A 13,944-nucleotide genomic window follows, 5' to 3' on the forward strand; every position below is an offset into this window, starting at 1 on the left:
CGGCCGCTCCGTGTTTAGAGGAAACGCCAGGCTGCTTTCCAAGGTGGCTGCACCATTTGGCAGTCCCAACCGTGGGCTCTAGCTACTGCGTCTACACTACCTGTTGAGCAAGTCAACCCTGACTGGAGCTGTCTTGTTCATCACTGTGTCACCAGCCGCGGGGTGGCCTGACCCATAGCAGGTACTTGATAAATATATATCGAATGAATGAAAAAGTAAATGAATGGGTCCTTTTGAATATGCTGCTCCAGACTTCCACCCAGACTCTCTCCTCCTTACAAATCTTCTCTGTGAACCTCTCTCTGACCCCCTTTCCGGGCATAATCATTAGTTGCCTCTTCTTGTTGCTCCCATACTCTCTGCCTCTCATTATCTATGACTCCTCTGTGAGGTCAAGAGTCCCTCCAGGGTTAAGAGAGGGTCTGAGTCACCTCTGTATCACCCGCTTCTCATGCAGGGGTTGGCACAGAATAGATGCTCTGCATGGGGCCGTGGGGGAAGGGGAGCTGCACCCTGACACTCAGGAGAGGGGAGCCCCCACGGGGAGGTTGCAGTGGGCAGCTGGTTACAGGGGATCAGTGAGGCCACAGGAAGGATGTGGGGGCCCCACAGAGGGTAGATAGAACTGCTCCTACCAACTCTCATCTCTAAGTCTTGGGGTTCCCAAAGAGGGAAAGGGGTCTGGGGGGTCCTCCTTTTTGGCTGGGCTTCTACCCATCTGCACAGCTTTTCCCAGGCCTGTCCCTGACCTGCCCCGAGACTGGTCCAGGATGGGGAAGCAGAACCCAGGGCTTGGAGGCTGCTAAGTATAGACATGATAGCCCCCTCCCTACAACAGCCTTTCTCTGGGGCCTGTGCAGGGGACCAGGAGGTGAGGAGGCCTATATGCACAAGGCCATGGTTTTTAACATGGCAAGTGTCTTGCAATCTATTGGGGTGTGATACGTGGGTTTTAAATGCAATTTGTATGGATCCGCATTTATTCCACAAGCTGCTTACCAATCATCCATATGTAGGTTTTCCATCTGTATGATAACCTTCATTTCCACTCCCAAGCCCCCCTCCATCCCAGCTCCCAGGTCCCAAAGGCTGCTCATTGGTTCCCCTTCTGCCTCCTTGTACCCCACAGAGCAGGTGGGGGTGCAAGAAATAATCCTGATGCCTGCAGTCTGTGAACAGTCAGTTTATTGGGAACAGAGAAGCCCAGAGGCTCATGGCAGAGATGGTGGCTCCCTGGGTGGGTGGCAGGATGCAACACTAGGGGCTTCTGGGGAGACGGGGTCAGTGCAACACCTTCTGTGCAGCCCCTGAGCCAAAGCCTCCCAGTTTCTGGGCAGCCCCATATCACTGTAGCCAGGAAAACCTGTTCACATCAGCCCGAAAGCAAGAGGTTCTAAAAGGAGACAGAGCAAGAGGTGGGGGGTTGGCCTAGGGCCGGGGCGGGCTATGTACAGAGGGTGGGGCGGGGGCTTGATTCCGCTGAGCCAAGGGTGTCAGCTCTCGACCGTCTCTCCGTCCAGTAAGTTCCCCACATCCCCTGGCCTTTGTTTTGGCATTTCCCGGCCGTCAGCTGCCAACGGGACTCAGGAAAAAGATGTATTTTCATAGTGTGAGTTCCGCACCCCTGAGCAGGGAAACCTAGTGCCCAAAGACGGCCTCTTGATTCCATGTGCCAACCGAGAGGGCCGTTAACAGGTCTAGAGCGATCCTGAAACGCGGGCACCTGGGTCCGGAATTCAGAGTGGGATTCGGGTGATCGCCGCGGTGCGTGTCAGCTGGGTGTTGAAAGGGGTTGGCTTTTCTGGGTGCACGAGAGCCGTAAGGGGGCGGGGAGCCTGCAGGGGTGTGGGGCCGGGAGACTGGCTCTGTGGGGAAAGTTGCAGGGGACGGTCCACAAAGCGGAGCTTTGGTGTGTTCACCCCCAGGGGCTGGCTCGGGGTGGCGCACAGCTAAGTGAAAGGTGACTCCTGACGATGCCCGAGGGGCACCTCGGTACAGGAAGGTGGGGTTTGGAAACATCCTTGTCTTCAGCCCTGGTGGGGGGACGGCATCCAGGCTGCGGGCTGGAGGCCTGTCCCTGGGCTTCCAGCCTCTGGGGCCGCGCTAACACTTGTGGGGGGAGGCGCTGCCCCCAGCGCCCACCTTCGTGCTGGGGCTCCGGCCGCTCACGCAGCCCAGTACCCCTTGGGGCTCGCAGGGGATGTAGACTTCGCTGGAGCCCACCACGCTGCAGCCCCCGCTGCTCTTGAGGACCCCGGGGGCCCCTGGGCAGTATTCGGTCCTCAGGACGGGTGTGCTGACCATGCATGGCTCGTAGAGGACCGCGCCTTTGGAGCTGCTCACAGCTGTGGGAACAGGGAGGGCTGCTTAGGGTCCTGTGGCCTGTGGCTCTAAGGGCATTGCCCTGAGGTGTCTCAGCCAGGCCATCCCCCCGCCTGCTGCCACTCGCCAATACGGACACCCCCACGCCAGCCACCGACTTTCTACTCTAGCCACAAAAAGTGCTTAGAAGCTCTCCTCTTCCTCCCAAAGCCTCGGCTTCCACTTCACGCTTGTTTCTACTTGTCTGAGCCTGCTTCCCAACTGCTTTCTCCAGAGAGGCATCCCCTCGTCACGATGGTTCCCAGCAGCTTCTAGACCCCAAAGCACTGAGGCCCTGCTGCATATCTGCTCCTGATTCTGCCCCCCAAAGTGAAGTACAGCCTCTCCGTCTGGCCATGAGCTCCCGGCAGACAGAGCTCCTCCGGGAGGGGGGGGGCATCCCCGCAGCCTGGGCAGGGGGCAGTGTGACCTGTCCTTGTTGGGTTGATCGGCCCCCACGACCCCAGAGCCCCCGCAGGAATGCTCATCTACTCACAGATATTCACGGGCCCGATGCCCTCGCACAGCCTGGAGTGAGGGGAAGAAGACACAAGGAGACCGCGTCAGAGAGAGCAAGGCTGATGAAGGGGGGGGCACCCATCCTCCTGCCCCCACCGCGGCCCTGCACTGCGTGAAGGGGTGGCGCTGGGGATTCTGTGCCCTTTGGGCCTTCCCCCTGACCGCAGGGTGGGCAAGTGGAGCCCCAGGGAGCAGAGGGCGGGAGGACCTGGCCTTGATGGGCAGCGGGGCCTCACCTGTGCTCCTCGCCCTCCAGCAGCCGCCTGTACGTGGCGATCTCGATGTCCAGGCCCAGCTTGGAGTTCATCACCTCCTGGTACTCCTTGAGCAGGCAGGCCATGTCCTGCTTGGCCTTCTGCAGGGCGGCCTCCAGCCCCGCCAGCTTGCACTTGGCGTCGCCGAGGGCCGCCTCGCCCTGCTGCTCCGCCTGCGTCACGGCAGCCTCCAGCTTGCAGCGCTGGGGGCGAGGGCACAGAAGGGCATTACTGGGGGCTCCCTGGAGCCCAACGCTGACTCTCAGAAAAATGGGGAGAACATGGTCATTAGGAGATAATTAAAAAATATATATATATAGGTTTCTGCCTCCAGTTCCTGGCACAGAACCCCAAAAGTCTTGCAAATCTCCCAAGTGGTAAGAGCATTAGGAGCATCTTTTGTTTTGATATTTGGTCTCGGACCTTGGGTTCTGACACAAAGTTCTCAAATCCCTTGGGATTCGTAGATGATAGCTGTGTCTTTTGTTCCAATGAGGTGAGTCTGGGTGAGTCCCGCATGGCTCCTGGATGGCGGCTGGTCACCAGAACAACCAAGCCATGCCCAGAAGCTTGGAATTTTCAGCCCCCCCGGCCCCATGACCAGAGAGAGGGGAGGGGCTGGAGATGGACTTAATAACTGGTCATGCCCAAGAGAGGAGGCCTCTGTAAAAATCCCCAAAGTATGGGATTCACAGAGCTTCCAGGTTGGTGAACAAGCAGGGGTGCTGGGACGGTCGTGTGCCCAGAGAGGGGCATGGAGGTTCCGCGTCCTTCCCGTCTAGCCCGCCCTATGCCTCTCTTCCACCCGGATGTCCATCCGGATTCCTGATCATATCCTTTTATAACAAATGGCTAAATAGTAGCTGAACTGTTTCCCTGAGTTCCGTGAGCCACTCCAGCAAATTAATCGACTGGAAGAGGGGGTCGTGGGAACCTCTGATGGGTCAGAAGCACAGGTGACAACCTGGACCTGCCATGGGCATCTGAAGTGGGGGCGGTCGTGTGGGACCCTGACCCTGTGGGATCTGACCCTCTCTCCGGTTAGATAGTGTCGGAGCGGAGTTGAGGCGTAGGACACCCGCTGGGGCGGCATAACCGGCTGCGTGGGCAGATTTGTGAGTGTGGGAGTGAGGCGACAGTAAAGGGAACACATAGGAGAGGAAGGGGACTTCCTTCCCAGTCGTGGTGACATGCCAGCTTCAAAGCTGCTGTGCATCTCGTCCTGGGGCCGTGACATCTGGTTTCTCCAAGGACATGGGTCCAGCTCTACCTGTGACACTTCAAGGAGATCTTGGGGCTAAGACTTCAAGTGCCTGGCTGGGTTTCACCAGCCTCGGAGAACAGAGTGGGTCTGTTTATGGACCCCTGGGAGTCACCTGGAATTTTTCAGGATCACAGGACTGGAGTCCTTGGGTTAGAAGGGGCCGTGGCGACCACCTTTTCTGCGCCCACACCTAGGGGAGCACCCTTGCTATTTCCCCTGTGACCAAAGGTTGCTTAGGGTCCGTCGGGACCTCGCTGTTTCCCAAGGCCGCTCCTGCCTGCGGTGGACCAGCTTCTGTACTGACGGCCTGCGCCCCCCCGAGTGAGGGCCAGACGTCCATCCCCTCCTCCCCGCGCTCCCAGGGAGAACGGAGCCGCCCGGGACCGCAAGGTGGGGCCTCACAGGAGGCTTCCTGGCCTCACCTGGGCTTTCACGGCCTCAGTCTCTTGCTGAAGTCGCTGGATCAGCTTGTTCATCTCCAGGATCTCGTTCTTGCGGTTGCGGAGGTTGTCACAGTGGTTCCCGGCTGTCAGCCGCAGCTCCTCATACTGCAGGGACCCCGGGAGCCAGCGGTCAGAGCCCGGGCCCCCCAGCCGGCACCCGCCCCCGCCCCCGCAGCGCAGCGCCCCTTCTCACAGTCGGGAGCCCCTCCTCCCGTGGGGGCCTCGCTCAGGCTCTCCGGATTCTCAGGCTTGGGCTGCTCCCCGCCCCTTTGCATCTCTGGTCAGTTTGGGGGTCCTTTCCTGGGCTGCTGCTTATTTCCTTCCCCAGCTCCGAACCTTCAAACTTACTAAACGCCGCCCCTAGCTCTCCTTCTCTCTGTTTAGCTGTTCTGCAGCTCTTCTTTGTCCCCCTCGCCCGGAGCCCCAGGGTCTCCTGAGCGCTCCTTCCCCTTTAGACTTCCCTCTTGGATCCTAGGAGGAGTTTCTGCGCTCGGCCTGCGAGGCCTAACGGATCCGGGAGTGAGGACAAACCGCATTGGCCTCACCAGGGTGAGAACCTTCGGATATTCTCCTCCAAAAATTGAAAACAGAATGCAACGTTACTTCCTACTCTGGCTTAACTTTTTTTAAACCATTGCAGGAAAAAAACACAAAAAAAACAAAAAACACACAAAAAAAACCCATTGCAGCTCCAAAATCAATCTCTGAATCATGTTTTATCGATCACACCTATAGATGCAAAAAATTAGCCGACTTTAGGTTTTCTGCCCATGATGGATGGGAGCACTTTGCACAGAGAAGGCAAAATAAGTGATTAAGCACAAATCACTCCCTTGGGCTCTTTTGTTATTCGGCTGCTGCGACAAAGCCTACAGCTGCCCAACCAATGTGCACCCTCTTCTTCTTCCAAAGAACTCTGTTTCTGTTTGGGGTGGCAGCGAGCCTCAGAAGGGAGGCCTGGCTTTTGCATTAATGAGGTCTGTGGGTCAGGCTTCCAGGAAAGCTGTTTCAAGTGGGGGAGAACCCAGCTGGCCTGTGTCTTTTGCCCCGTGTTCTTCTTCCTACCCGGAACGAGCATGCGAGATTAGCAACATGGCAGCCTCATTGGGACATGAGGCGACCGTGGGGACTATGGCAATGATAAGGACGGCGGAGCAGAAAGCTGGAGGGAGCCGTGTCCCTGATGGCAACAGAAAACCCCTGTGTCATCTGTGGGCAGTCTATTGCTGTGGCCTCTTTGCGGGCAGGGACGGTGTGACTCTCAGTATCCTCATGGTCCCTCCATGCCACCCCAGTAAGGCCGCCCTTCCCTGGCTGCCCTATTTAAAACCTCATTCCCGCACCACTCCCTTCACTTCACGCTGATTGGTTTTCTTCAAAGCACACGCCACCGCCTCACACACATCCACGGTACTGAGTCACCCCGTTTATCACCAGGCGCCCCCCCCCGCTGCCCCTGCCTCTAAAAGGAAAGTGACCCGAAGGCAGGGTTTGCCGTCCGTTCTGTAACCTGCTGGGATCCAGCCCCTAGGACAGTGCTTGGCTTATGACGGATGCTCAACAAACGGTTGTTGGATGAATAAATGACGGAGCGAATGAATGCCTGGTGCCTTTCACAGACAGGGCGGGAGACACGGAGGTGATACTAGTTGTGAAATCAAGTTGCCCTCGGGGGTATCAAGCTCCCTCCCAGCAAGCGCCTGATTCCCTAAGTCTGGGGCCGCCTTAACGACCGCTCGTGCCCTGCCATTAGCGACCGTTGCGCCACTAGCCTCCCCGACGCCCCGAAGCCCAGGGCCCTCTTTGCAGCCGTTGCCAATTAGTGCCTCCTGAGTGATGCTTCGAGGAAGGCCTCCAGGGCGTCTGTGCGTGGGGAGCGCTGGGACGCCCCGGCGCCCTGATGACAGGCCTGGGCTGTCGGTGGGGTCCCCTCCCACACCCTCTGCGGGGACCTGGCCTGGAGCCTGGCAGAAACGACAGGACCCGAGGCTCATGGGGTTCCCTATGGCTGTGGTGCAATGCAGCCCTCGTCACCCTCTCACTCGCTCCCTGGGGGACAGGGGGCTGGGGTCCCCACCCCGTCCTGCCCGGGCCTCACCCGGCTCTGGTACCAGGCCTCAGCTTCGGCTTTGCTGCGGCTGGCGATGTCGTCATACTGGGCCTTGATCTCGGCGATGATGCCATCCACGTCCAGCTCCCGGCTGTTGTCCATCTTCACAATGACGGAGGTCTCGGAGATCTGAGACTGGAGCAGGCACATCTCCTGGGGTGATGGGGGGGCAGGTGGGAAGGCGGGAGTATTTTGAGGATGGAGACAGGAGGGGACAGCTCTCGCCTTCCCAGAGCAGATTTGCACGGCACCTTGCGTAGCTGTCTCGAGCCTCCCGTCACCAACCTGCTCCTCGTCCCCCCTCTAGTTATGCAGACCCAAGAGCCGAGGCTTGGCCCCTGTGACTCCTGGGAGCCTCCCCGCCTGAGAACCAGCTGTTCGTGCTGATTTCTTCCGGGGCTCACTTTTGGGGCTGCCTGCCCCGGACAGCACCGCTGGCAGGAGCGCTCCCTCCCCACCGTGCCCACCCAGCCGGCCCCTGACTGAGCATCTGTGGGCGGTGGGGCTGCAGGTACCTCTTCGTACAGGCCTTTCAGGAAGTCAATCTCCTGGACCAGAGCCTCAGCGTTGGTCTCCAGGTCAGCCTTTATCAGGAAGGCCGTGTCCACCTCCTGCAGCCAGAGCAGAGACAACCATAACCTGGGGCCGGGGGACCACGAGACGGCCACCCCCTCTTCCCACTGGGCCACCTCCCCCAGGTTAGTGGCGGGTGTGAGACCACATGCAGGCCCGCGTGGAAGTGGAAAGGCGACAAAGCCAAGGATGGAGGGAGGGGTCCCAGCCCAGGACCCCATGCCCGAACCTGGCACCCTGATGGGGAAGGCTCTGATGGAGCTGGTTTTGAAGGGGCCTTGACTGCGGCTTCCCTGAGTCCGCTTTGTGAAGCACGGGCCATAGAGCACCTCGGTGCTATTGTTTTCCTCTTTTGTGGTCCGAGCCAGTTTCTGTTTGATTTTTGATTTGGCCTGGGCTGTATCTCCAACCGCTAGGGCAGGTGTACGTACGACCCTAACTGGGTCGGGACCACGTGAGTCGGGAGTGGAGGCGGGTCAATCACTGCCTTTCTGCAAGAAGTGGGGAAAAGCTGGCTTTCCTCTTTCCCAGGGTCAGTGGGGTTGGCCCTAGGCCCCGAGGGGTGAGAGGCCCCGTCGGGGAGTGGGGGGTGGGCTGCGGACACGTGTGGACCCCATCAGGGGCTGAGTGCGGCGAAGCCACCTGGGCTGGCTTGGGGGGCTTCTGTCTCCCTGTCTTCCCTGGGACCGACCCCCTCACCTTCTTCAAGGCGACAAACTCATTCTCGGCGCAGGGCCGCAGGGAGAGCTCCTCTTCATACCTGGTGGATGGGCGGGAAGAAATATCCTAGTCTGGCTTGGGGTTTGGAAGCAGCCTTGGTATCCAGCCTGAGGGAGGGCCGGCGGGGGAGGGAGGAGGGGAATCCTGCCTCTCACTGCCTTAACGCCCTAAGGACCCCGTGGTCACTGGACACCTCCAGGCCCTCCAGCCGCTCAGGACAGAGCACTGTCGCCATGGCCTCTCCGTAGCCACCTTGTGTGCTTATCTCCCTCCCTGCCGCCCAGTAGCCTGTTCCTGGGATTAGTGGTCTTCTGGGAAGTCCTTCTTAAGGCCCCCTTCATTCCACCTTGCTGCCCAGGAAGCCCATCTCATCTAGCTGTTTGCTCTGGGAAGGTGCTGAGGAGTTGGCTGCCTGCAGCTGGCACCTCTGTCTCTCCTCAGGGTGGTTCTCAGATCGGGCTGCAGACCCTGGAGTCCCAGCCCGCCCGGTCCTTCCCCACCAGGAGAGGTCTGAGCCGGGCCTCCACTTGCAGCTCCCTTGCAGAGGTAGCAATTACCCACTTTACCGAGCCGTGGAGACAGCCCGACCATCTCCTCCAGGCTCCGAGGGAGCTCCTCGCCCACTCACTGTGGCCCTGGGCAGCGGAACCAGGGCCAGGGGGTTCCGTGTGGCCAGGATGACTCAGTCTGCCGAGGGATGTGGAGCCATTAAAGGCCTCACTGAGCTTCCCGACGCTCGTCCTTCCTTATTCCGGCCTCAGCGTGGGCCTGGCAGCCGGAGCCTTCTGTCCGGGTGCGAATCCCAGCTTGGTCAGGTGCTAGCCACGTGACTCTGGGTAAGGGACCCGGGTCGGGGACCTGTGGGTGCCTCAGCTTCATCACGTACAGAACGAGAATAACCCCGGTCCGGCCTCACGGAGCTGCCGCGAGCCAACACGGGCCACAGGTTAGTGTCTGTCCGGCTCGCAGACGCCCCCAGTGCTGGCCGTGACTGGCCAAACGGCGCTTCGTCTCATCCCTCTACCCCCACTGCCACTCCCCCAGCCCAAAGTCCTCCTTGTGAGCTGCAAACCACATCTCCCGCCGAGAAGGGCATCGCCCCTGCCGCAAGGGCCGGCCTCGCCGTGCCTCTCCTGTCGGGCTCCGCTTGAGTGGTCTCACCTGGCGCACTCTGGCCCCTCTTGTCACCTGCTCCCATCCCTTCCCCTTTACTGGGATCTACTCTGGACTCCCCTTTCGTGAGGCCCAACTGGAATGAAATTTCATCATGGCCCTGAGCAAATGGCACCTCCTCCGGGGAGCTCTCCTGGGCCCCGTGTGCGCTCTCACTGTCTGGGCTTTCTTCTCCGCCTCCGTCCTGTCTCCCGTCATCACTGTTGGATCGTGTGCGTGGAGGTCTGTGCCCGACGGGGGCATCTTGAGGGCAGGAGCCAGCTCAGCACAGGGTCTGGCACCAAGTAGGCATGTGACCAACACCTGCAGCTCAAGCGCCTGCCACGTGGCTCCATGCCGCTGATGCACATCCCCTGGGAACCACTGCTCTGAGCATACTTGCTCTGCTTCTTGTCAATGGAAACGTGTCTCTCTCTACCTTCCCCCAGCAACCTGTGCTCCCATGGGACCCTGGGCCCAGAGACACCCTCCCAGGACCCGTGAGGCAGTGTGTCTGGGCCTCAAGCCTCTTGCGGGCACTGGACCTAGAAGCCTGCTCTTAGTTGTCATCCATTTCCCGGCTACCTTCTCCTGCGAGTCAGGCCGGGAGCCGAACCTTAACCACAAGAACTGGGGACGTAGAGCCCTGAAGGTGAGGAGGGGTGATGGCTTCCAGCTGTGGACACCGGGTCTGGAAGCTGGGTGTTGGGGAGTGAGAGGAAACGTGGGCTGTGGTGGCAGCTTGGGTGCCGTCCCGAGAGGAGCCGAGGGGGGCTTATCGGGGGAAGGGACAGCGGGAGCAAAAGCTTGAAGGGAAGAGGGTTTGGGGGGCGAGTTTGGGGAATGAGACATAGTTCCGCATCTGGACGGGGATGGTTGGAAGATACAGCAGGGCGAGTGGTGGAGCGGAGCCCCGGCTGCTGGAAAAGGGCGGGAGCAAGAACTCGTACCACGTTGGGACGACTGAGCGAGCGTGGGGCAAGGGAGGTGCAGATAAACACACAACCTCAGAGCTTCTACCGTGAGCTCTGCCCCACGGGCGGTGTCCCCGGGGCTGTGCCTGTGTCATCCCGCTGCCCTGACGCCTCACCTAATCAACCAAGTTTTAGGCCTCCCGTTGCATAGGTGGGGAAACCGAGGCCCAGGCTGTTGCACGTGCCTTGCTCCAGGCTCCGTGGAGGGGTGACAGTGGGCCACACTCACTTTTTCTTGTAGCTTTCCAGTGCGTCCTGGAGGCTGCAGAGCTCCGACTCCAGCCTGGCCCGATCGCCCGCCACGCAGTCCAGCTGCCTCCGAAGGGCGCAGATGTAGGCCTCGAAGATGGGCTCTATGTTACTCTGGCAGCATCTCTGCTGCTGCATGAAGTTCCACTTGGTCTCCAGCAGCTTGTTCTTCTGCTCCAGGAACCGGACCTGCAGCCAAGCACAGGACGTCACCGGAGAGCAGGGAGCTGGGGACCACGGCTGGGAGCCGGGAAGAGGTGGCGGGTGGGTGGGCAGCGCGCTCTTGCTCCTGGCACGCTGCCGCCAGCCAGCTGCAATTTTCAGATGAGGCTGTCCGCATAGACTGGCCCCTGAGGATGTGTCTCCACAACTCCCCTGCCCCAGGGGAGCTTTCATAGACCCCCACCTTCCACCCAGGGGTCGCGCATTGTCATGGAAGGAGTAGTGGCCCCAGCGGCCTGGGACAGGTCCACCTTCCAGCGCTGCCTGCCGACCTCCCACGAGCCTTGCGACCTTGGCCAACACATCCTGTCCCTCGAGCCTCGCTTGGCTTCCTAAGGCTCCTGCGTGGTATCGGGTATGGGAACCACTTCGTGAGTCCTCATGCTGATGTCAGCTGGTGACACTACACCTGGGAGTTCAGGCTTGCTTTGGTCGCAGCCCAGGGACACTCAGGGGAGGTCAAGTCGAAGACTTTGTCCCAGGACTCCAAGCCCTTTCCCCTGACTCTGCTGCGCTCTGTGTGGCTGCGTCCAAAATGTGTCCCTGTCACGGCAACGGGGAGAGCTCCCGCCAGCCGGGCTTCTCCCTTTGTGGGCTTAGAACCCGAGATTGGGAGAAGCCGAGTGAGCCCATCACGGCCACACCATTGGCCGCTGGCGGAGGGAGCACGCGCCCGATCCTTGAGAGGAATCTGCGGGGCCAGCGATGTGGCCCTACGTCCGGAGCCGCCCCAGAGGTGCTGCGATGTTGCCGACGATCAGGGCCCAGAACCTAATGAGCTTTAAGGGTAAAACTGGGAGCAGCCCATGTGGCTCAGCGGTTTGGCGCCGCCTTCAGCCCAGGGCATGATCCTGGAGACCCGGGATCGAGTCCCACATCGGGCTCCCTGCATGGAGCCTGCTTCTCCCTCTGCCTGTGTCTCTGCCTCCCTCTCTCTGTGTCTCTCATGCATAAATAAATAAAATATTAAAAAAAAAAAAGATAAAACTGCAAGTGGGACAGTTCTCATTTACTAAAATAAGTTTCTTTCTGGAGCACTTTTAGGTATATGACCTCGTTTGATTCCCCACCGCCCCGGCCCTTCCCTGCGGGCGGCCAGCGCCCTGAGGCTGAGAAGTGACAGCGTTGGCACAGGGCCTTGGGGACCCGGCAGGAGTGGGGCCAACGCCAGGGCCCAGGCCGCCTGACTTCTGACCCGGGATTCTTTGCCCTCCGTCCGGGGCCGGGGGCGGCAGAAACACTGGCTCAGCCCCTGATCCCAAGAGCCTCCCCGGGTGTCGGGACAGGTGCAAATGCACCTGCTTGAAGTCTGCTTGGTCACTTCTGTGCCTTTCAAGGCTTGGGTGACAGCGACCCTGTGTTCCCAGCTCTGAGTGCTCCATCTTCTCCTCCTACCAGGCCTACACCGGGGGCAAGTGTGGGGTCAGGGGGCCCATCCCTGCCTCCAGACCCAAGGGTCTCGCCCCCGCTCAGGCACTCAGAAGGCGGCTCTATCATTAGAGCCTCCTCTGCCTCGTTGGTTTTTCTTTTCGGCTCTATCATTGCTTTGGAAGTTCCTCTTATAGTCTGACCGCAGGCAGCGCTGGTGATTTCATCAGATGTTGTTCAGAGAGAGATGACAAGAGTAAGACAAGAAGCAGCAGGTGGAAATGTCTAGTGCTGAGCCCGACCTAAGCGGCTTTCAAGGGTTCGTGGTCATGCCGTGCAGCAGAGGCCAATCACCTCGGCTTCCCAGTTGCCTCTCCCTGCCTCCGTGGACCAGATGCGAGGTGCTCTCTGCCCCCACAACCCCGGAGCGTGGCGCCTCCCTGTTACCTTGTTGATGAAGGATGCAAAGCGGTTATTCAGGCACTTGATCTGCTCCTTCTCGTCCCTCTTCACCCTCTGCACGGCCGGGTCGATCTCCAGCTCGAGCGGGACCAGCAGGCTCTCGTTGATGGTGACCGGGGCGATGCAGGCCGAGGGTCCACAGACGGCCCCCACTCGGTACCCGAAGCTAGGCAGGCCGCACCTGGAGGCCACCCGGGGCCTCCCGAAGCCCACGTTGCACAGGCTCCGGGAGCCCAGGCAGCCCAGGGCTCGGAGGCCCCCCCCGCCCCCGGGCCGGCACGGCCCCTTGCTCACTGCTTGGTGGGTGACCATCCGGGGCAGCACAGCCGAGCACGAGCTGAAGCTCTGACCGCCGCACCTGGAGCCCAGCTGGAAGGAGCGGCACGACATGGCAGGAGAGAGGCAGAGAGGCGGCTGGCGGGGAGAGCTCGAGGGCCCAGTTATCAGGCCAGCCCGGCTTCCACCCTTTTATCTGGTGGTGGACGGAGGGCTGGGCAGGGCCAAACCCCAAATCACCATTAACAAGTTTATAAGCTTGGGATATTGGCAGCTGCTAAGTACCAAGGTGGATAATTAGGGTAGCAGAGAGCAAAGGGAAGGAGCCAGTGGACAGTGCTGGTGTCCTCTTTCCTTGTTTATGGGGCTGACGAAAGCGGCCAGCCAGACAGGCGTTTGGCATGCTGGGTGGCTCAGCATCAAGGAAAGGGAGAGTTAGGACTTCATGCCACTTCATGGCAGGGAGAGGCATGAATTATACGCCCCTGTTGCCCAAGACTAGAGGCCAAATTAACTACGCTTGGGGATGCTCTATTTCCCCAAGGCTGCTTTTCTGCCAACGTGCCAGACCCTCCACGGGTTCCTAGGTGCCCTAGAAGCTCGCTGGGAGAGAGGATTTTGGAGTGGGCGAAGCCTCCCCAAGCCAGCTGGGCCCTGCCCCTCCTCAGGTCAGGCGGGTGCTGGCTGTGGCTTAGTGTCACCAGGGCTCCCGACGTTGACTCTTATCCGTGGGGCCCGTTTAGTCCAAAAGAGCCTGCAGGGGACTCAAGAGGAGCTGCTTTGCTCCCCGGGGAGGGGAGAGGAAGGGGGACGCTCCCCCCAAGACTCTTTGGATCCTCAAAGATGGTATCAGCTTTATGTTGACACTATTGTGTCATCAGCCTCTTGCCTTTTGTCCCCACCTCATCCCTAGCCTCCACTGTCCTGGCCTGGGGACATTCCCAGGGACCGTTGCTGACCTCAGGAATTGCTCAGATGCATGCGGGATGCAGGCTTC

At 60.0% G+C, this 13,944-nt stretch overlaps 1 protein-coding gene across 1 annotated transcript; it reads right to left on the reverse strand.

Annotated features, from left to right (window-relative positions):
* Positions 1 to 1,976: 1,976 nt before the first annotated feature.
* Positions 1,977 to 13,061, reverse strand: KRT82 (keratin 82). Its single transcript, XM_041736305.1, has 9 exons — positions 12,657 to 13,061; positions 10,600 to 10,808; positions 8,224 to 8,284; positions 7,467 to 7,562; positions 6,940 to 7,104; positions 4,821 to 4,946; positions 3,117 to 3,337; positions 2,858 to 2,889; positions 1,977 to 2,345 (listed from the first exon to the last, which is right to left on the reverse strand). The coding sequence occupies exons 1-9, from the start codon at positions 13,059 to 13,061 to the stop codon at positions 2,104 to 2,106; spliced, it is 1,557 nt and encodes a 518-aa protein (XP_041592239.1). The 3' UTR covers positions 1,977 to 2,103.
* Between the last annotated feature and the right edge of the window lie 883 nt (positions 13,062 to 13,944).

Source organism: Vulpes lagopus, chromosome 21 (assembly GCF_018345385.1).
Source record: "Vulpes lagopus strain Blue_001 chromosome 21, ASM1834538v1, whole genome shotgun sequence".
Taxonomy (NCBI): Eukaryota; Metazoa; Chordata; class Mammalia; order Carnivora; family Canidae; genus Vulpes; species Vulpes lagopus.

Coding starts and splice junctions, on each gene's coding strand:
- KRT82 (XM_041736305.1), bottom strand. CDS start 13,061: ATGTCGTGCCGCTCCTTCCAGCTGGGCTCCAGGTGCGGCGGTCAGAGC. Junction 7,563..8,223: donor AGTTTGTCGCCTTGAAGAAG/GTGAGGGGGTCG, acceptor CTCTGGCTGCAG/GAGGTGGACACGGCCTTCCT. Junction 3,338..4,820: donor CTGAGGCCGTGAAAGCCCAG/GTGAGGCCAGGA, acceptor CCTCGCCCCCAG/CGCTGCAAGCTGGAGGCTGC.